The sequence below is a fragment of the Macrobrachium nipponense genome, chromosome 41, assembly GCF_015104395.2.
Source record: "Macrobrachium nipponense isolate FS-2020 chromosome 41, ASM1510439v2, whole genome shotgun sequence".
Taxonomy (NCBI): Eukaryota; Metazoa; Arthropoda; class Malacostraca; order Decapoda; family Palaemonidae; genus Macrobrachium; species Macrobrachium nipponense.
The window spans coordinates 43765460-43789609 of NC_061102.1; the positions used below are offsets into that span (position 1 = coordinate 43765460).

Below are 24150 nucleotides of genomic sequence, written 5' to 3' on the forward strand. Positions count from 1 at the left end.
CTGTAAGTTGGAAAGATACATGAGTATCATCAAATAATGCCGCCGGAGTTATTTCCGGCGGTATGTGTACACTTAAACTAGTTACTTAACCAGCTAAAGGTAATATCAACTATAATCTTCAACTTACTTCTTTTTAATAAAGCTCTGGATGTCTCCGCCTGCTCCGGAATCCATACTTTGGGTATTGCCAAAGCTGTAACCGGCGGAGTGGGCCTGATACGAGCAGAACAGGGAAACAAGGCAAAACCTAAGCCTGAATCTGATCATACCGGAGTAGAGTAGCAATTCCCAACCAATTGGAAGCGCATTCTCTGAGCCCAGTTCCGCCCCCACCGGAGTGGACAGCAGTGATACCATAGAAGACGGAAAACAGAGCAGCGGGAACCACGGTACGTAGAACTCCGGTGTATACATCCTGGCGCATGTGATGGTAGACCACACTTCGCTGGAATAAACACAGGCCCAGAGACATGCCAACAGAAGCTACATAATAAATCTCTTAATACTAAGCTCTGAATGTCTCTGCCTACTCCGGAATCCATAATCTCGTTATCACAATATCTATAACTGGCAGGGTTGGCCTGATACGAGCAGAACAGGGAAAATAGGTAAAACTTAAGCCTGAGTCTGATCGCACCGGAGAAGAGTAGCAGTTCCAAGTCAATTAGAAACGCACCTCTAAGCCTAGTTCCGCCCCCACTGGAGTGGGGAAGCAGCGATAACACTAGAGAAATACGGAAAACAGAGTGGCGGAACAGCGATAAGTAAATTCCGGCGTATAGCCTCTTGGTGGGTGTGATGGTAGACCACACCTCGCCAGAAAAAACACAGGCCCGGAGACATACCAACAGAGATTACATAATCTACTAATCCCCCAATCTCCTCCGACTAATCCCCAGGACCGTGCTCTACACTCTAGCTGTTGTTCATCGGTAGGATTACTTGGGCAGCGAGCTAACAAAGCAGCGCCGGAACGAGTCCGGGACGGGGGCGTCTGGAGGAGAGTGGATGAGTCGTGATCGCCTGGCCACAGCAACCGATCAGTGAATACCACTTCTCGAGAAGCCGTTAACTAGCCTACTACTAAAGGGTGCAAAAGACGGTAGGCCAACTGACACCCTAAAGGGAGCAATGGCCCAGGCTACACTCAACAAAATGTAATTCATAAAATAATTGCACCCAGCTAAGATCCCAGCCTTACCCTCCGAAATCGGTACAGATCCGGTCAGGTAGGCTAGGATGACTCCTATAAGGACGTCACGAAGAGGACGCCTAGAACCTAACTCAACCCTCCAAAATTGAATCTACCGATCTGGTCAGGTAAGATAGGCCTAGCCCCTACATACGTAACAAGAGAGGAAGTCTCTAGTCCTGGGCCACCCTCCAAGCAAACATATCTGCCTGGTCGGGTTGGCAGTACAAGGAGCCACTAAGGGTGGTGGGATATACTCAGCCTGCCTAGCCTACCCTCCAAAACCTAGCCTAGGTCTGGTCGGATAGGCTAGGGTAGAACATCGTAAAGAACTTCCAACCTCATCAAAAAGCAATACATGACTATAATCGAAAACTAAACTAGAAATATACATGCATGAGCACCGCGAATGAATGAGGAATCTTCACCTCTAAAACTAAACTGGCGTACCGCTAGGCTAGCCTAGGACGCCTAAAACACAATACTCGCGCATAACGTAGTATGAAGAGTATCACCGTACGCACGAAAGGGAACCAACGCGCTCCTGAGGGACTGATGAGAACGAAAAAGGCCCTATAATAGGCTAACAACGAAAGGATCAAACCGTAATAAACAAAGCTCTCAGTATACGTCAGGAGCGAGACGAGCCCTATAATAGGCTAATAACGTAAGGATCAAACCATAAAAAACAAGGCTCTCAGTATTCGTCAGGAGCGAGAATGACGATACAGAATACGAAAACAGTAGCCTATACAGAGAAGTGCTAAACGGTGAATAAAATACACAGCGAGAAAAATTCTGATATAATCGCGCACGCCGCCAACCATGCATCCAAAATGGCAGATCGTAAGAGCATCATACCCGGCTCCCAAGAACAAGAGTCTTAAAATAAGGGGCAAATATGGATGCATCGTTGCTCCAACGTGTTCAAAAACGATAAATGGAATACTCAACTTAGATGAAGAAGCTTGTTGGTCAAGGGAAGACATGATGCTTCGCAAAAACACTTCCTGGAGACAGCGAAAACGGTGCGTGCAGAGACGAAGAGTGCTATTTCAGGAATGAGGGTTTCTGGCAGAGGTAGTAGTAGCGAGCGGAAGGTAGACGTTGTAACGGTACCTCTCTAGAGGGGGATTTTGAGAGAGGAGACTTCTAATTGCCAAAGCATCTGTGATAGTGGTTTCCACTCGCCCCTGTGCTATACCGACACCCTATGAGGGTGAGCGAGCTGGAGGTAGTAACTCTGGCATTCCATATGGCTTTTTTCTCTGGTATATTTAGCATTTATTTATACCTACAAATGAGTGCTATAGGGACATTTCACCGGCCGACACAGGTCGAGCCCAGAAATAATGAAGTTGCATAGAGATGTGGGATTCGGTGGCTAGAAAATGGACTGGTATCTTTAAATATTGAGACTGTATAGACATGGAATGATAAGGGAAGGGCAAAAGTTAAGCCATAACAATATAGTACATATATGGAAGGGCAAGCAAACACAAAACATCTGAAGAGAGATTCAGGAAATTAAGGAAATGAGGGACAAGAAGACCAATACCAGATAAGAATTCAGGCAGGAAGTGCACAAGAAGAAAAATGAGAGCAATAATTTCATATCAAATCCCATTTAGGGAAACACTTATGTAAAACTGCTTATGATGATTCTATACCTTGCTCCTAGAAAGATTACTTGAAAGAAATGATACACCTTGAAGAGTAGTAGCCTGCATATTAGCACCATCCATAGCTTGAAGCAACTCATTTAAAATACTGACATTTACATTACTACTTGTTTTTCCATCTCTTGAACGAAATATTCCATCTGTAAAGGAAAATGTAGAGTTTTTTAATAATAATTTCAACTTAAGGTACAAAGGAAGGTAGGGAGTTGGAACTTTTGAATGTGCACACACATTACAAAGAATACTTCTGACTGTGCAGACATTCCTACAGAAATAATTATGCTTCATTCCTCCTGTTTAAGGCAATCTTATGATCTGTTTTGTAAACCAATAATTGTTGAGAGAGAGAGAGAGGAGAGAGAGAGGAGAGAGAGAGAGAGAGAGAGAGAAGCGAGAGAGAGAGAGAGAGAAACTTACCTATTTCATCAATGAATAATATTGTTGGCTGGGCAAGATGAGCTGCATGGAAGAGAGCAGCAACTCTTTTTTCAGATTCACCACATAAGAGAAAGAAGATGTGAAGCATTTGCACTTATAAATGTACATCCCCGAGTTGAAGCTATGGAAGCTATAAGACGTGTCTTTCCACAGCCACGAGGGCCATACAATAATATGCCTGAAAATATAGATATATAATATATATATATATATATATATATATATATATATATATATATATATATATATATATATATATATATATATATATAATAATGACAATTACCTATGGTTCCCTTCCTATTGGTTTTATAATTATCATCAATATAATATAAATATAAAATAAATGCCTCCAAGAAAAGTTTGAATACATGAACACATGGACAGTGGACCAGATTGTGGGATAGAACATTGTTTATAAGTAAGTGGTCAGCCTTCAAGCTTATCAGTGGATAAAAAGTAGCAAAAGATAATTATTAACAAAAATTTTATGAAACTATTTCAATTACAGTAAATATACTACACTGCCATTGTTCCTCACAAACCTTAAATGAAGTTCTGCTGGAAATCTTATCACTGCAACAGCACCATGAAAATCATATGATTAAAATATAAAGAATAAAATCAAAATGGATGGATTTGAAACAAAGAAATCCTCAAGAGTTCCCAGTCTGGAAATCTCAACAGTTGTTAACCAATTGACAGAGACCTAAATGATTCAGTTAGCAAATAGGGGCTGGAGGACCTCATGTGCCAACTTAACAGACCCAATTGATCTTTTTTCTTCTTGAGTGAGGTCTCTGGGGTTTTTCCCAATGCACAAAATGAATTTTGTAAAAGTGAAGGGTTGCAATGAAAATGTCTACAGAGACAAAATCACACCACTGAACTACCAAAAGTTAATTAGAAGTGACCAGGAAAAAAGAGGGGTATAATTTTTAGATAAAAAATCATCAATTGAAAACAAAACTACATGAAAGGACACAGCCTCAGCTTAGGTAGCCAAGTTAAACTTCCCCATCTTTGAGTCCGTTCTGCTAAATTCCACAAAGGAGCCATGGGTCATCCTCAGATTCTGAGAAATCATCACCCTGTTCAAGACAGGGTGGATCAGGCAAAAGGGAGGGAATGTGTAGACTTCCAGATTGTCCCTTGGATGTTGTAGGGCGTCTTCTGCCCCGGCGAAAGAATCTGGAACCACTGAACAATAAACCTTCAACTTCCTGATGAATTTTGTGGTGAATATGTCTAACATTGGGGTTCCCCACAGATGGAAGAGTTTGTCCACTATCTCCAGATGTAGAGACCACTCTATACCTAGAGCTGGTTCTGATGACTTAGTTTGCTGGCCACTACATTTTCCTTGCCTGGAATGTACCTGGCTGACAGTAGTACTAAGTTGTCCGTCACCTACTGATGTACAGGACTGTGGAGTGCCTCATACCCTTTCCTGAAAATCCTGCAGTGCTGGGGGAGGCCTGCTTTCAACTCCAGTACAGATGCACACTCCTTATCCGAAGTCCCTGGGGCCCAGATGTGTTTCGGTTTTAGGAATTTTTCGGATTTCAGAACTGTGGCATTAAGAACATAAATCAAATGCCACTACTGCAGCTAAAGCATTTTCTTCCTTTTTTCATGTCTTTTCAAAATAATTATTTATCTATTATATTTTATTATTTATACATATTAACCCTTAAACGCCGAGCTGGTATTTCCCAAAGTGTCTCCCGTATGCCGGCTGGGTTCGGGAGTTAGGGCCGAAGCAGAAAAAAGTTTTTTCAAAAAATCACAGCACGCTTAGGTTTCAAGATTAAGAGTTCATTTTGTGCTCCATTTTTTGTCATTGCCTGAAGTTAGTATGCAACCATCAGAAATTAAAAAAATATCATTATCATATATAAATATTGGAATATTTGACAGCGCAAAAAAAAATTTCATATCTAATTGTATACAAATCGCGCTGTGAGCAAAAAGGTTAAAGATAATGAGTTCATTTTTTTTCGTTTTATTGTACACTAAATTGCAATGATTTTGGTAGTAGTACCTCAGGATACGAAATTAATCCGTGTAAATTGCCTAATTCGTTCCAAGCCCTAAAAAACACCCCAGTAAATTTTATAATAAAGCTAAAATGACCAATAAACAATGAAATACAACAATTTGGACCATTCAATACCTAACTTAAACTACATATACTACTAATATGTACTACTACATACCTGTAAATAAAGTGCTTTACGAAACACATTAAAAAATGACAGGAAACATTAACACTAAACTTTACGAAACACATTAACAAATGGCAGAAAACGTTAACACTTAACTTTACAAAAAACTTTAAATGAAATTTCTTTTTTTTTTGTCTTTTTTGAATTTTTACTTTTTTTTTTTACTTTTTTATACTTTACGTTTTTTTTTTTTTTTTTTTTTTTTTTTTTTTGTTTTTTTTTTTTTTTTTTTTTTTACAAAATTTCAATTTCTTCTTTCCACCCTTTCAAAACTTTCTGTTTTCTCATAGTACCACTTGGAACTTCCTGTTTGCTTACTCCTACTATAGGCCTCTTTAAAAAATAACTATCCAAGGAAAATTGCTTCTGCCTGCTTTTCACAATGTTCCTGAAACGACTCAGGCAAATGTCAGCGAACTGCTCAAGCATACGACCTGTGTAAGCCTTTTCGGGGTGTCTCTTTTCTACAAATGATTGCACCTTATGAAAAGCAGCTAGAGCATCCTTAATTTCTGCCGTTGTCATAGGGTCGTCCTCCTCTTCCTCGCAGCAACTGGAGAACTCTTCTTGAATGATGTTATGTTGCATGGCCTCCAACTCCTTCAGGTCATCCGTCGTAAGCTCCTCTTGGTGCTCCTCGAGAAGGTCATTAATGTCGTCCTCGTCGACGACCAGCCCCATGAACTTGCCGAGTGCAACGATCTCGTCAAGATCTGGTTGCGAAAACAGTTTCAGGATCATTAACTGTTTTCGAATCTGCATCAGCTTCGCCCACATCGAATCCCTTGAAGTCTCGGGCGGATACGGCATCAGGCCAGAGTTTCCTCCACAAAGAATTCAAGGTTCGCCTCGAAAGCTCCTGCCAAGCTTGATCGATGAGTCGGATGCATATTACGATATCAAAATGCTCCCCTTCCCCAAAATTTACGCAAGTGAGGTTTGTGGTATCGGTGATATCGAAACATCTCTTGAAAAGATGTTTCGTATACAGCTTCTTGAAGTTCGATATCACTTGCTGGTCCATGGGCTGGAGGAGAGGGGTGGTGTTAGGCGGGGGTGGTGTTAGGCGGAAGATAAAGAACCTTGATAAAAGAATACTCCGCTAGGATATATTCCTCGAAGCCAGGAGGGTGAGCAGGGGCATTGTCCAACAACAGCAGACATTTCAGAGGGAGGCGCTTCTCTTTCAAAGAATTTCTTCGCTGTCGGGCCGAAACACAGATTTACCCACTCGGTGAACAAAAGTCTTGTTACCCAGGCTTTCGCATTAGCCCTCCACACCACTGGAAGCTTCTCCTTTAGCACTTTGTGGGCCTTGAAGGCTCGAGGAGTCTCCGAATGATACACAAGTAGGGGCTTCACCTTGCAATCCCCACTGGCGTTTGAACAAAGTGCAAGCGTAAGCCTGTCTTTCATAGGCTTATGCCCGGGTAGCTTCTTCTCTTCCTCCGTGTTGTATGTCTGACGAGGCATTTTTTCCAAAAAAGGCCAGTCTCATCACAGGTGAAGACTTGTCGAACAAAGTGCGAGCGTAAGCCTGTCTTTCATAGGCTTTTGCCCGGTTAGCTTCTTCTCTTCCTCTGTGATGTGCGTCCGATGAGGCATTTTTTTCCAAAAAAGGCCAGTCTCATCACAGTTGAAGACTTGCTGAGAACTGTAGCCTTCGATGCTGTAGCCTTCGTTTTTTTTTTTTTGATCATCTCGTCAAACGTCTTAATAAAGGCTTCGGCCGCTTTCGTGTCCGAGCTGGCCACCTCACCATGCCGCACCACCGAATTGATGCCAGCCCGTTTCTGGAATTTTTCAAACCACCCACGAGAAGCCTTGAAGTCTGGGGTTGGCGTTGATGTCCCTTCTCCTCCGCCGTCTTCAGCCTGGGCAATCAAATCGCCGAAAATAACGCTGGCCTTCTGGCAGATTGCCGTCTCGGTTATCGTATCGCCAGCGATTTCTTTGTCTTTTATCCATACAAGAAGCAGCCTCTCCATCTCATCGTACACATGGCTCCTCTTGTTGGACAAAATAGTCACGCCCTTGGAAGGTGTAGCTGCTTTGATGGCTTCCTTCTGCTTAAGGATGGTGCCTATCATCGACGGATTTCGGCCGTATTCCTTAGCGATGACACTCAACCGCATGCCAGCTTCATACTTCTTGATAATCTCCATTTTTGTCTCCATAGAAAGCATCCTCTTCTTTCCGTGAACTTCAGCAACTTTCTTGGGACCCATGACTATACGTAATTAGGTTATGTAGTACTAATTAAGTTCTCACACAACACGATAAAGAACAAAGCAAAATCACTAAGACAAATTTACGTGAACAAACGAAATCGTATATGTGATCAAACGAATTCCGCATGCATACGATAACGCTGGTGCGACGAAGTGGCCGAAGAACGCTTTTACGTAGATCACGATGGGAGAGATGCTGACCAATAGTAGAGCAGGATCTTACGGCGGTGACTAGCATCAGGAACCATAGGGAGAGTGGGAGGTTGGTGGTGAGTCTACTCAGTTGGTGGCGCGCGAGTTTTAAAATCGTTCTCTGCGGTCGGGCGAATCTCAGGACTATACAGCACAACCTTTTTGTAACCTGAATTATTTTCATATGCAGAGGCAAAAAAATCTTCGTATTTGCTCTCGTAACTTGAATTTTTCGTAAGTTGGGATTTTCGTATGTCGAGGTTCCACTGTACGTGGACCTGTATTTGTGTACTCCATGTATTTATTTTTACTTATAAGTATTTTCTATATCAGATTTTTACATATAACCGATAGCACTACTACAAGACGCACACGTTTTTGTTTGCTCCCTTGTGTTTCTCGCTTTTTGCCCTTTTTTCGTTTCAATGGATCGTCAATCTGCATCCAAGTTAAGTACTGTTATTATGTTTGACACTATTTAGGGAGTGATTTTGGCCTTTGTTTCCAAATTATTTAGGCTTTTATGAGTCGTCGCCACACGCGCCGACGGCTGTGAGCCGCCATTAGAGTGTACCCCTCTGTGTCTCCTCATTTCGGTTTCACGTGGTCCCCCATACCTAGTGGAACCGAATCGGGTTAGCAGTACATTTCTTATGTCTTTTTGTGTTTTGGATGCTGTTTTGGACGGCCCAGAAATAGATTTTTCCTACGTCAAAATCCCTTTTCTGGGCTCAGCTCGTGTCGCTGCGCGAAATATCCTTTAATCTATTATTTCTAGGGTAAATGTACTAACACATACCAGAGAATAAATAAATAAAGAAAAAGGTCAGTATAACTGACTCGCTCACCCTCCAAGAGGGTGTCGGTATGAACACTATGGCGAGTGAGACCACTACCACGAGCCAAATGCCAATAGAATTCTCCCACTACAAAATCCCCCAAGAGGAGAGCCGACCCACAGAGTGGGCAGCACTTACTACTACTACTCCATCCCATGCTGCCGACTGCTGCGCCTCTGGTGGTCATCCTTTTCAGTTAGCGCACATGATTCAGACGTGCCATTTTTTACTCTGTGTTTTTTGTGCCCTTTCCTTTGGATTTATTTACCATGGAGCGTGCAGCCATCGCAGCAGCTAAGTTAAGTACTCAGTGTTTATTGCTATTTGGTTTTTTCCGGCCCTGAGCCCGTATTTGCCGTTTTTTAGGTATAAATACGAACTCTAGGTCGGAAGCATGGCAGCATGGTTCTGCCTCGTGGTGGGTTCGTTCTTGGTCGCCCATACCCAGAACATCCCCACCCCTTACTTAAAGTACGCTCTATTTTAATTATCCGCTTTGTTTAGGGTACGGTCTACACGGTTTTGTCATGCATGCATGTCTTTTACCTTATGTAGGCTCCTTCCATCCAGACCCTAGCCACGGCTCTTAGTATCGGCCTCGGCTAGCTTTGAGTGGTAGACTTGCCTTCGGGTTAGTCGTACACTCCTGGATTTTTTCTCCTACTATATTGTTTTCTTTCTTTCATTTTTATTATTCATTTGAATAATTAATATGATATTTGTTAGGTTATTAGTTAGGCGTCTGGCTTGCTTAGCCTAGGTCATGGCCCATTGGGCCTATATGCTACCGCTCTTCAGTTCGGTTGCTTCCGATAGCATCTCTCCTGATCAGTTGGTTATGTTTCTAGGCTTAGTTGTTGTTCTTATCGCCCCGTGGTCACTACGTGATCACGAGGCAGCCAGGCGCCTGTCCAGTCACCTTCCCCCCCTCCCGCTCTTCTATAGAGTCGGGGGGGTGGGTCGGTCTGCCCATGCTCGCTCCGCATACCCGAGCCTGCCTCCCTCTCTCCCCCCCAGGCGGAGGGAGTAGAGGGACGGGACAGACCCAGACTGGACTCGACCTCTCGGCTTCTCGGTCCGGCCGGATGGTAAGGTGGGGGGGGGACTGGCCTTTCCCCCTCCGTTGCTACCCCGTCGCTCCATTGCTAGCCCACCCGAGTCTGTATGTCCTCTTGCTCTTTCCACCTTACTAGGGCTCCTTTACCACCGGAGACCTGGCATCCAGCGGAAACCGGTGCTAGTCCACCCAGCAGGGTGGACCGGAACATACAGTCGGTCCCTTCTAACCACTCCGTCTCGCTGAGTTACAACACTCCGCCACGCACTGGACTTAGTCCGGTACGTTCGAGTTTTTAGGTTTAAGATCTTTTATGTTAAACTATTAAGTTTATCTTAAGTCCTTAAACCATCCCCCTCCCTTCCTGTCTCACCGGATCTCTCCGGGGTTATAGCCTATTCAGGCGTTTAAGGAGGGGTTATGCCCAAATTTTTCCGAGCTCCGGCATGCAAACGGAGTTTCGTTCTATCCTTTAGCCTGTAAGTGATAGTCTTTAAGATACTCATGTGTCTTTTCACTTACAGACCACCAACTGTGAGCATCCGGGATGCGCCGCCACACTTCAGGACCCATGTGGACACGAAGTTTGCAGGTCCCATGCTCCATGCGCGACTCCGCACGGGGACATCCAGGTACGTCGGTACCATGAGGTCTGGTACCATGAGACGTGTACCATCTGTTACGATCTGGTGAGCCAGCTCTTAGACGGGGTAAGTATTCCAACTCCGGTAACTGGTCCTCATTTGTTATAGTGCTTAAGTTTTTACATTAATCACCCTAACTTAAGGTAAAATTCAGGGGGTCTTATAGCCCCATAAATAATTTTAAGTTACGCTTTAAGTTAGTTTTAGTTTTAAGTTATTCTTAAATCTAATCAATACCCTCTCTTCCAGGCTCCGGCTGTGAGGGATACCGCACTGGCAAACCCTGCGGGCCTGGGTCGGCGGTTTCGGGAAGAACGCCGCCAAGGGGATATCGCCCTACATCCTTGAGAAGAGGTTGGCGGGTACTAATCTTCCCCGGAGGCAAAACAGCGACAGGCTACGTCGACCCAGCAGACGCGGCCCGACTATCGCTTTCATCCAGCAACAGCTGGCTGCCTCGTTGACAGACCAAGGCCAGGACATCTCCTCGGAAGTCGCGACGCTGGATATCAATGTGGAACCTATGGTAGGTGTAGACGACCTGTTGGTCGAGGTAGGTAATTTGTTGGACACCCAAGGGATACCCTTGGGTGCAAACTGGTTCTTCTACTCCTGCAACCTCTCCATCCTTCCAAGGCTTTACGGGTAATGAATTATATACTTCTCCTGACGCTTCAGTCTAGACAACGGTCAAGGGTCAAGCAGTGAAAAACCTTGACGAAGACGGTCGTTGTCGTCTAAGAAGACGGCTTCGGCGTCATCCTCTTCTCGTAAGGTCTCCGGCTAGGAATCCCGGAGCAGAGAGATCTAAAGCTTCTGGGTCCGGCTCTAAGTCCTCGAGGAGTAGATCCTCCAGGGAGAGATTCTCACACTCCAGCGGAGTCGTCAGTTCCGCTACCCTTGGTTCCAGTTCAGGGCAACCCTTCCACCTCCGCAGCAGCTCCGGCTTTGGACTCCAACGCTGGTCTGTTACAAACAGGTGGGCGATCTGGTTGGGTCTCTGAAAAAATAGCATGGAACAAATGATCTCTCGGTTGTCTGATAGGATTACCTCTCAGGACAACATTATAGCCGGACTGAGCCAAGCTCCTCTAGCCTCTCCTCCACCTTTCAGCACAGGTGGAGCCCAACTTCCCCCGTATGACTCTCTACCTCCGTTCTCAATGAACAACCCTTGGAGAGTAGCGTCATACGCCCCCTTCCAAGAGGGCTCATCTCTATCCCGGGAATGTGGAACTCGGAGGATTGAGGACTTCGAGTTCTACCCGGAAGACCTTCAGCCTCCGTTCATCGGCTACGCCAGGCTCACCGCCTCAGCCATGACTCGGGATGATAAAGTACCAAAGGAGACAGTCCTCTATTCACGTGACCAGGCTCAGAGAGAATGGCTTCAGGTGTCTAGAGGACTGGATTGTTCCAACACGAAAAATCCAACCTTTCAAGAGTCCGTTTACGATCTTTACGATGGAAGAGAGTACCCGCTCCCTTTCCTGACAAAGATCGCGACAACTACTATTCCAGCAGCCCAGAAGGGGGATTCAGCCTCAACTGAAGGAAGCAGATCTACATCTCCTTTACTTCCTTTCAGCGGTGAATTGTGGGAAGACTTACCTAACACCTTCTCAGCTGGCAAACTCAAACCAGACTGTGCTATGGAGCAGTTTGGTGAGAAGCTACCTAGGCTTCCAGATAGCCTTATTCAGGCAGAATTCGATGCCAAATCGCGGTTAGCCAGGTCCATTAATTCCATGACTATGACCGAGGGGGTGGCTACCATTGCCTATGGGTCGGAACCGCGCTCTTCAAGCTTCTTACCAAATCTTTGACTCAAACGGTGCAGTCGGATATGTTGAGTTCGCCACTGCTAGGACGAATTGTAGGAAAACATGTCCTACAAGAAGCAACTATTCGGCACGAGCCGAATAAGTTGCTTGCGTCAAGCATCTGGGGAGCAGACCTCTTCCCAGAAGCGATGGTGAAGGAGGTTCAGTCAGAGGCTACGAGATTGAACCAGAGCCTTAAAGACCGTTGGGGTCTTACGGCCAAGAGACGACAGGATCAAGCCGGTAAGGGTAAGGCTCAAAGGAAACCTAGACGTTTCCAGCCCTACCAGAAGAAGCAGCCACGCTTTTCTCAGCAAGTTCCGGCTGTTCCCTTGGTGCAAACAGCCCAACCTTCCACCTCAAAGGCTCAATCGCAGCCGATTTATGTTATCTCCCCTCAGCCTCAGCCCTCCACCTCTTACTCCCTCTCTCAGCCTACCAACCGGTCTTCGAGGGTCAAGCTTCACAGAAGTATGACCGCTCGGGTAAGGGAGGCAGAGGTAAGCGATCCTTTCGTGGGAGAGGATCGGGAGGTCCCTTTAATAGGGGAAAAACATTTCAGGGGAGGCCGAGGAGGCTACCAGAAACCAATGAGGAATTTCAGGTAGGAGGGAGGCTGTTTCACTTTCCCCACCGGTGGAACTTCAGCAAGTGGGCTCAGAGCATTGTGTCAAAAGGCCTGGGTTGGAGCTGGTTAGCGAACCCACCCCCATCCAGACCTTTCCGCCAACTTCTTTCCAAGGAATTGACGGAGTATGCGGAGGATCTCCTTCAGAAAGGAGCTATAGCGAGAGTCAAAAGGTTAAAATTCAAGGACGCTTGTTCAGCGTGCCAAAGAAAGGCTCACAAAAAAAGAAGGGTAATCTTAGACTTGTCCCGCTTAAACTTAGCCATTCGCTGCGACAAGTTCAAGATGCTCACGATCTCGCAGGTGCGGACCTTACTTCCCCGTGGGGCCGTACCACCTCTATCGATCTTACAGACGCTTACTATCATATCCCTATTGCAAGACACTTCCGTCCGTATCTGGGCTTCAAGATAGGAGACCAGACATTCTCCTTCAAGGTAGTTCCTTTCGGGCTCAACGTAGCACCCAGGGTGTTTACGAAGCTGGCGGAAGTAGTAGTTCAAAACAACTCAGATCGCAAGGGGTTATGGTAGTAGCGTATCTCGACGATTGGTTGATCTGGGCTTCAACAGTCGAGGAATGCAACAAAGCAACACTGAAAGTGATTCAGTTCTGGAATATCTAGGCTTCAAGATAAAACGGACAAGTCAAGACTCACTCCAGAGTCAAACTTTCAGTGGCTAGGCATTCAATGGAATCTATCCTCCATACTCTGTCGATTCCATTCATCCAAGAGGAAGGAAATAGCGAAGTCAGTCAAGCAATTTTCTGAGTCACAAACTGGCGTCAAGAAGATCTCAGGAAAGGATCCTGGGTTCTCTCCAGTTTGCATCAGTGACGAACATCCTAATGAAAGCCAAACTGAAAGACCTAACCAGAATCTGGCGCTCACGAGCAAATGTCAGGTCCAGGGACAAATTATCCTCAGTCCCTCTGATTCTAAAGAACTCGACTCCGGCCGTGGGCGGAAAGTCAAGAACTTGTCGGTGTCAGTGCCCCTTCAGTTTCCTCCACCAGGGATCACCATCCACACAGACCGCTTCATTAAGCGGTTGGGGAGGATATTCCCAGTTCAAGAAGGTTCAAGGAAAGTGGTCACCTCAGTTCCGTCAGTTCCATATAAACGTACTGGAAGCAATGGCAGTGTTCTTGACTCTAAAAAGGTTACGTCCGCCAAAGTACTCCCACATAAAGCTAGTCCTGGACAGCGCAGTGGTAGTACATTGTGTAAACAGAGGAGGCTCCAAGTCACGTCATCTAAATCATGTCATGGTAGCCATCTTCTCCCTGGCGGACAAGTTCAGTTGGCATCTCTCCTCCACTCATATAGCTGGAGTGAGAAACGTCATAGCAGATGCTCTATCCCGATCAGTAACACTATAGTCGGAATGGTCACTGGACAACAGTTCGTTCCAATGGATTCTTCAGAGAGTTCAGGTCTACAGGTGGATCTCTTCGCAATCTCAAGCGAACCACAAACTCCCGTGTTTATGTGGCCCCCAACCTGGACCCTCTGGGCCTATGCCACGGACGCCCTGGCTCTAGACTGGAACAACTGGGAGAAGATTTATGTCTTTCCTCCAGGAAATCTTCTCATGAAAGTGTTAAACAAACTCAGGACATTCAAGGGTCAAGTGGCTCTAGTAGCCCCAGACTGGCCGAAGAGCAATTGGTACCCTCTCATTCTGGAACTGGGTCTTCGCCCTCTTCGGATCCCAATCCCAGGCTCTCCCAGTCAGTACAAACGAAGACTGTGTTCGCTTCCTCAGGGATTCTCAAAACCCTAACTTTATGGTATTCATGAAGTTTGCAGCGAAAAGGGATGCGAATATTGACCCTCAGAATATTCTCTTCTTGGAATCCGATAAAAGAGATTCAACTTTGAGACAGTATGATGCTGCTGTCAAAAAGTTAGCAACCTTCCTGAAAGAATCAGATATTAGGATCATGACAATCAATTTAGCTATATCCTTTTTCAGATCCTTATTTGAAAAAGGCTTAGCAGCTAGCACAATTACGACAAACAAGTCAGCCTTGAAAAAGATTTTTCAATTTGGTTCAACATAGACTTGACAGATTCCTACTTCTCGTCTATTCCCAAGCGGCGTGTGCTAGACTTAGACCTTCTGTAAGGCCTACGTCAGTATCATGGTTCTTAAACGATGTTCTAAAGCTGGCTTCAGAAACCAATAATGACACATGCTCGTTTATAATGCTCTTAAGAAAAACCCCTATTTTTATTAAGCTTGGCCTCAGGAGCTAGGATTTCAGAACTGTCGGCTTTATCCAGAGATCCGGATCATATTCAGTTCCTTCCCACAGGGGAAGTGCTCTTTTCTCCGGAACGTAGCTTTCTAGCTAAGAATGAAGATCCTTTGATGAGGTGGGAACCATGGAAGGTACTACCCCTTCCACAAGATGTATCTCTTTGCCCAGTTTCAGCCTTACGAGCCTTTCTATCTAGGACCTCCTCATCCTTCATCGGGTCCTCTCTTTAAGAGAGAAAAAGGTGGCACTTTATCTATTAAAGGCATCAGGCAACAAATCCTGTACTTCATTAAACAAGCCAATCCTGACTCTTTCCCAAAAGCACATGATGTCAGGGCAGTAGCCACCTCAATTAACTATTTCCAACATATGAACTTCTTCCCGATGAGTTGAAAAAGTATACTGGATGGAAATCGCCGACAGTGTCAAACGTCATTACTTAAAGTCCTTGGAAGCTCTGAAATTTTCAGCAGTTGCAGCGGGGAACGGGATCGTTTCCCCTGACTCTAACTAATCTTTAGTAGAAGATGCCAAGTCCTCCTTTCTACCTGCCTCACCCAACAGTTCGTCTATTCCTGCCTTGTTCATTTACGGTCACCTTGTGTCTTAGCTGCTTTATGATGATGTGGTGGGTGTCCCTTATTTTTTTGCTAGGGACACTCACAATTGATGATGGATATTGATCTCGTGGATGTCATCCCCTTATTTTTATGCTAGGGGATACATCTTATTGTAATGGTTACGGGTTTTGTATATTAAGTTCATATACATTCCTTTATATATTATATTGTTGAGTTTGTTTTGTCAACTTATTATGTTAATTGCTCTAGTAGTTTTTTTGATACATAGCTTTACACAGATACCATTGGTACATATATGCCCATATTACCCCGTATATATGTAAATTACCTTAAGTTAAGAAATATTATTAGAATTAAGTGTAATTTAAGCAATATTTCTATTTTGTATCACTGTGTATATGTATCCTTATTAGCAATTATATTCTTTTACTTTTATTTATCTTTTATTTGAGACCTCTTTTTATTTTGTTGATTTTGTTTACAATCTTGTGCTATTTCTCTGGTACGATTTCGCGCAGCGACACGAGCTGAGCCCAGAAAAGGGATTTGACGTAAGGAAAAAATCTATTTCTGGGCGATTGGCTCGTGTCGCCAGCGAAATCCCGCCCTACCCATCCCATCGCCAAGATTGTCTGCTAACTTCAGGATGGCCACCAGAGGCGCAGCAGTCGGCAGCATGGGATGGAGTAGTAGTAGTAAGTGCTGCCCACTCTGTGGGTCGGCTCTCTCTTGGGGGATTTTGTAGTGGGAGAATTCTATTGGCATTTGGCTCGTGGTAGTGGTCTCACTCGCCATAGTGTTCATACCGACACCCTCTTGGAGGGTGAGCGAGTCAGTTATACTGACCTTTTTCTTTATTTATTTATTCTCTGGTATGTGTTAGTACATTTACCCTAGAAATAATAGATTAAAGGATATTTCGCTGGCGACACGAGCCAATCGCCCAGAAATAGATTTTTCCTTACGTCAAAAGGCTTACATATGTGATTAATTAATGTAATTTAATTTACAGAAATTTTAATATTTATTTATTTATATAGTAATTATTTGATTATTATTTAGTTATTTATTTTTTATTTTAATTGTTTATTTAGTTATCTATTTATTTATTTATTATTATTATTATTATTGTTTATTTATTTATTTATTTATTTTTTTTTTTTTTAATTTCATTTTTTTTTTTAACACTAACCCAAGTAGTGTAATATAATTCCATCACAATATGTATAGAACAAGCAGTGCGGTAACTTATCGAACAGGTAACCTGTTGTACAAGTCGTAGCAGGCAAAGCCGTTTACGTGATGCCAGACTACGGAACCGGTAAGCAATACTGCGCACGGGGCATGGTTCCGGCAAAACATCATGGTTGCACAGATCCTGTAGATCGGCAACCAGACACTGAGTGGCCTGTAAGTGCAATAATATATGAGAACAATTGCACAAACTATAGGATTATATGATAATAATGTCATATGCCCGGAGCATGCCGAATGAAATAATATATATATAAAAAATATATATGTATATATACATTCATATTTACGTCCCGGGGAATAATAATTAAAACACCCGGATGTATGACCCGGAGTACACGAAGAACCCGGGCGGCCAGAACTCGCAAGTTCCTGGCAAAAGAAAGGAAAAAATAATATATATATAAAAAATATATGATATATATTCATATATTTAGTCCCACTATAATAATTAAAACCACCCGGAGCTGTATGACCCGGAGTGGGGGGTACACAAAGTAACCGGGACGGCCACATGAACTCGCAAGTTCCGTGGCAAAAAAGAAAAGAAAACAATAAAATAAAGGAGAAATAAAATAACAAATATATAATCTCCGCCTACGGAAGAGAAACTTCCGTAAACATAGCCTCAACGACTACCGGAGAGGAGGCCTGAATCTAAATCCGCCTTATGCGGAGAGGGAATGTTTTTAGGCGGATGGATGTAAGCTCCGGAAGCTGAAAGAAGCAGAGCGCAACAAATCCACGGAAGCCGAGGCTGAAGACGCCAAAGCAATCAACAACTCCGGAGGCGGTCGGCTGAGAAGCGACACCCACCAACTAAGGTCCTGGAGGACCCTCTACACCCCCCCCCCCCACCCCCCCCCCCTCTGCTGATGGGAAACGGCTGTCAGCGACAACCGAGGCGAGAGGAGCACCCAACTACTGGGGGCCCCACGTGAGGGGGAGGGAAGGAGGGCTGATGGGGTGACGATCACGTGATCAGCGTATCCTCGCAATAAAGATTACGAGGAAAACGCAGGCATAGCCTATGTAGGCTAACCGACCTAACATCCAAAATATACATAGACAAAATAAAATCAATTACTTAAAGCTAAAAGAAAATCATGCTTTCAACACGGGGGAAATGAAAATAAACTGTCGTAAAATATAAAACCGCAATGAAGGCCACTCGATAAACAGTGGGCGCAAAAAAGGGGAAAAAACACTTGCTTGGTTATCTGACAAAACGATAAGAAAACGGCAAGCTGACGAAAAGAAAAAAGGGAAAATTCTTGATGAATGAAATAGGACGGTGGATAACGGCGAAGCACGAAACAAAGAAAACGTGCCTCGAAAGAAGGAACCCCCGTGAAAAACCCCGTGTGAAAATAATGAAAATAACAAAACATAAATGGAAATCGGATCGACTAAAAACTGCCACCCAAGAATAAATAAATAAATATATACATACTATATATATATATATCATATATACATATATACATACATACATGTACTGAAATATCACATGTTACAAGCAGAGAGGAGACTACTCGAAGTCGGTACAATTCAAGCGTTAAAACGGTACAATTCAAGGGTAAGCCGTAAAGGCGAGCTTGCCGCCCGCCCCCTATTTAAAAGTGACGCCTAATAAAATCCTAAATAAAGGCAAAACGATAGGCAAATTCACTCCCTAAATATTGAAAAAGGGCGGAACCAGTACTTAACAATTGGGTGAAGAGGTAGATGACGATCCGTAACCAGATAAAATAAAAGAACAAAATAGTAATATTCGAACGTGCGAACACGGAATGGCTATCGAAAAGTATGACGTCACAGCCGCCTTCAACGGGGTAGCTAGGTGTGACCTATGGGTCGGCTCCCCGTATTAGGCTCTTTTGATGGAGGAAAAGGCTAATTGGAGGGGTTTGCTGTGGTAGGTGTTTTAAAACACTCGCCCCAGTTTTATACCGACACCTTTTATATAGGTGAGCGAAGAGTCAGAGGCTTCTGACATGTCCAATTTTAGCAGTTCTCTGGTATTATAGCAATATTTACTAGAAATAGTGCTAAAGCAGACATATTTCACTGGGCGACACGGCTTCCTCGCCCAGAAATAGATTTTTCCTACGTCAAAATCCCTTATTTGGTAAGGAGAAAATATTGGCAAGAAATAATAGTTATCTACTAAATTTAAGCTGCAGTTGCAGCTGAAGCTGAGGCAAACAAAATGTTCACTGTCACTGCTAAGGCTTTAAATTATCATGCATCAGCAACATGGATGCAACTCTACTGCAAATAATAGTAGAGAAAAAGTATTTTAATAAAAAAAAAATAATGGCCATGAAAGAACACCTTTTACTGTTGTTTTTACACCAATAACAGATAATTACATAATTATTGTATTATTATGAAACAGGATGAAAATAACAAACATGATCAGTTTTTTTTACACAAAATGACATGCTCCTGACACCATCTATTAACGAAAAAAATAACACTCGAGTTCACAACAAGATGTACATATTAAAGTAATATTTCAACTTAAAAGCACTTCATATAACGAAAAATAACCTATTTATGCTAAATAGAAGCAAAAAAATCGCTCTGAATTAAGTAGGGTGAAATAACCTTGCCTCTGCCCTCATCTGATTTTTCCAAACCAAAACATATTATGAGGGTCTAACGGTGCTTCGGCAGATACAGAATACATACCGATAACCAGACATCAGCACCATGATGCTGCCATCTATTAAGTCAATTTTTAACTTAAAAACACTTCATATAAAGAAAAATAACCTTGTCACACATGACAAGTTTACAAAGATTAATTTACGCATATAGAAGCAAGAAAATCGCTCTGAATAGAGTCAAATACGGCAAAATAATCTTACCTCAGCCCTCATCTGATTTTTCCAAACCAAAACATGATTGGTTTGTTTGTATTTTATAAGACAAATAGCAATAGAAGACTACATACAGTATTATTGGATACTGCGAAGTAAGGGTAACGTTTTAAAAGAGCAGAGGAAAAGATGCTTATTCATTATGTTTATGTTTTATGAGGCTATCTCTGCACCTAGCCTAAGAAACAGATAACCAGACAATGGCCCTATAAACCCTACGGAGTGTATAAACCCTTTATGAATATATTTAACCCTCTTAAGCCGGAGCCCTAAAAATCAAAACGTCTCCCGTATGCCGGGCCTGGTTTGGTGGAGTGAGCGCGGAAGTGGAAAAAATTAATTTTTTCAAAAAATTACAGCGCGCGTACTTTTGAAGATTAAGAGTTCATTTTTGGCTCCTTTTTTTGTCATTGCCTGAAGTTTAGAATGCAACCATCAGAAATGAAAAAATAATATCATTATCATATGTAAATAATGCGATATATGGTAGCGAAAAAAAAAAAATTCATACATAATTGTATTCAAATCACGCTGTGCAGAAAACGGTCAAAGCTAACCAGTTACTTTTTTTGCGTTGTATTGTACACTAAATTGCAATCATTTTTGATATATAATCATTGTAAAACAATAAAAGTAACACCGGAAAAATATTATCACAAAATGATGTACGAATTCGTAACGCGCGGACGCAAAAAAATATTTTATTCAAAAATTCACCGTAATTCTAAATGTTCTTAGAGACTTCAAATTTTTTGTTTCAAAATTAAGACAAATGATTGAAATATTACGATACTGTAAGAGTTTTAGATTAGAATTGCAGATTTCGACATTTCGGACGAGTTAAATTTGAGACCGAATGTCGAAATTTTAATATATATATTTTTTCATATGCACATATTTCGAAGATGGAAAAAGCTACAACCTTCAATTATTTTTTTATTGTATTCTTCATGATTTGCGCACATTTTGATATATAAAACTCTATAAAAAGGCTAATATGAAAAGGAGCAAATAGAGGATAATGCATGTACGTATTTCGGAGACTTGCGGACCGCGAATCGGCGCGCGGAGTGAAGGTAAATATATTTTTCAAAAATTCACCATAAATCACAATATTGTTTTAGAGACTTCAAATTTGTTTCAAAATGAAGAAACATGACGGAATATTACTAGGCCGTAAGAGTTTTAGCTTACAATTGCGTTTTTCAACTATTTCGGTAGAGTCAAATTTGACCACCCCCCCCCCGAACGTGGTTTTTTTTTCTATTTATCTGATTTATATGCAAATATTTCGAAAAAAGAGAAAAGCTACAACCTTCAATCATTTTTAGTTGTATTCTACATGAAATTGCGCACATTTTCATATATAAAAACTTTATGAAACAGCTAATTTTAAATGGTGCAAACATTTCGACATCGCAAAACAAAAAATTCTGATTTTTTCGGAAGAGTTACCGCGCGAACGTAATTTTTTTTTTTTCATAAATTCACCATAAATCAAAATATTGTGCTAGAGACTTCCAAGTCGTTGCAAAATGAAGGTAAATGATTGAATATTACTAGAATATAAGAGTTTTAGCTTACAATTGCGTTTTTCGACCATTTCGGTAGAGTCAAAGCTGACCGAAAGTTGAAATTTTTGCACTTAACGTTATTTATATGAAAATATTTCAAAAACTGATAAAAGCTACAACCATGGGTTGTCTTTTGTTGTATTGTGCATGAAATTGCGCACATTTCCATATATAAAACTTATGTAACGGCAAATTTAAAAGGGTGTGCAAACATTAGGACAATCGCACGAAAAAATTTATCGGAAGAGTTATCGCACGAACGTAAGGAAAAAAGTTTTTCATAAATTCACCATAAATCGAAATATTGTGCTAGAGACGTCCAATTGTTGCAAAATGAAGGCAAATGATTGAATATTACTATAATATAAGAATTTTAGCTTACAATTGCGTTTCTCGACCATTTCTGTAGAGTCAAAGTTGACCGAAGGTTGAAATTTTTGCAAATATCGTTATTTATATGAAATATTTCAAAATTGATAAAAGCTACAATCATGAGTATTTTTTATTTGTATGTGCATGAAATTGCGCACATTTTCATATATAATACTTCATGTAAAGGATAATTTAAAATGGTGCAATAATTATGTCAAAGTGACGAAATAATTTCCGAGATGTGTCACTGATACTTTTTTTTTTTTTTTTTTAGTGCGATAAGAAAGAAATTCGCGCTTGCGCGCCTGCGTAGCGATTGTAAACAAAAACAATGCCTTGATCCGTGAACTCCCAGCATCCCCCAAGGCGCGTGATACAAAAGTTTTCGGCTGGTAGGCCTATAAGTATTTTTCCGCGAATTTTTAAAAAAAACTTTTTGACCAGACGTACCGGTTATTTTGATACGTCCAATCGGCTAAGATTTTAAGAGAAGGGTTAACAAGCTCTGTAAAACCGAAATGCAGCTAACTGATGGTGACGGTAACTGCGGGCTCGCCTTAATAGACTATTTCTGGGCTCAGCTCGTGTCGGCCTATGAAATACCTTAAGATCATTATTTCTAGGTAAAATTAATCTAAAATTACCAGAGAAAAACAAAATTAAGAAAATGTCAGTAAAACTGACTCGCTCACTCTATAAAAAGAAGGTGCGGTATGTGAATATAGGCGAGTGGGATCACTACCACGAGTCATTTCACCATTTAGACCTTCCAACATAAAATCCCCACCAGAGAGAGCTGATACTAAAGGGTGAAGCGGCCGCTACTACTACTACTACCGACGCCATGGACAGCAGCGCCCCTAGCGGCATCCTAATCATTAGGTTCGCGGCTTGAGTGCTTTTTTCCTCTCGGTGTTGTGTTTTCGTAATTTTACCTCGTCATTACGATGGAACGTGCAGCTATCGCATCGGCTAAGTTAAGTGTCTCATAAGTAGTATTTTACTGTTTTTTAGTCTTCCAGGGGACCAATATTTTCCTTCTTAATAGGTCATATACGGTCTCTCCGGTTGACTCGTGGCGGCTGCGTGCCGCCTCGTGTTAAGATTTCCCGGTCTCCATACTGGGACATCTTATACCTATGGGCTTACTATATTACGTTCATCGTTATTACATCGTTTTTATAGCTAGGACAGCCCTTTTACCATTTCTCTTAGTTTGGTATTTAGGGCTATACCGTGTTTCTGGCCCAGCATCCCGGCTCTGCTCTACATCGGCTAACGCTGGCTCCGAGTAGTCAACTGTTCTTCGGAACAGCTTGCCTCCTCCTGGGCTTCTTTCTCTTTACTAAAAGTGTCTTTCCCCCTTTACGATGTATTATCAGTGTTATTTTGGGTGTTAGGCTAGCCTAGGTGCATGTACCATGTGTTGGTACAGTCTGGTTCACGTGGCCCCTCCATGGTTGTGTTGCTATCGCGGCTTAGGCCACCTGCGATCACGTGTCCCATAGCACCTTACCCTTCCTTCCCTCCCTACCAGGTATAGGGAGGGGTCTGGGGGACTCCTTGGTTGCCATGACAACCACAGTAGCCTTCCTCCCTCTCCCTCTGAGGAGGCCAGGAGCTCCCTCCCAGCTGGGGTACAGGGCGACCACTTGTCTCGGGTACCGGGTCACCGAGCGGGTAGCTGTAGGGACGGGGAGGGGTAGGCCACCCCCCCTCTCTCTCTCTCCCGCCGTGTTACGCCGGGACCCCCACCACCCCATATTGCTTCAGTCCCACCCTTCCCCTACTGTAATGACGGAGCCTCCGATGAAGCCGGGGGCCCCTTTGGTTATAGGTTCGTCTGGCTCCGCCAGCGGGCGGGGTGGACATTACTAGTGGTCTGTTGCTTGCCTACTATATCCTTTTTTCCGCTACCGGAGGAGAGCTCGCTCCTTACCCGGGCACTCTTCTAGTAGACGGAAAATTTTATACTTCGTTATATACGGATATACCCTAATATTACGGTGAATTTTAGTTTTAATTTATTTATGTGTGCCATCTCCGTCGTTCTCCGTCGTGGTTTCATGGCTCCTCACCACTCCTGGTTGGAATCTTTTTCCTGTCTCCGGCGTAGCCTTAGACAAACTCCAACCGCCTAGTTACCACACGTATTATGGCGGGGCTCTGGTTTAATCTAACTTTCACACTCCGGCATGCAGCGGAGCAATTGTTAGGCTGTAAGTGTGCACCTGATACTTATGTATCTCTCCACTTACA

At 42.9% G+C, this 24150-nt stretch overlaps 1 protein-coding gene across 1 annotated transcript in view; it reads right to left on the minus strand.

Moving 5' to 3' along the window:
• The window catches only part of LOC135212736 (ATPase family gene 2 protein homolog B-like), a gene marked incomplete in the record, with an annotated part of 403279 nt that overhangs the window by 78530 nt on the left and 300599 nt on the right, over positions 1–24150 (minus strand). Inside the window, 2 exon segments of the mRNA XM_064246448.1 lie at positions 2863–3014; positions 3292–3490. Of these exon segments, the coding sequence (XP_064102518.1) occupies positions 3369–3490 (122 nt within the window).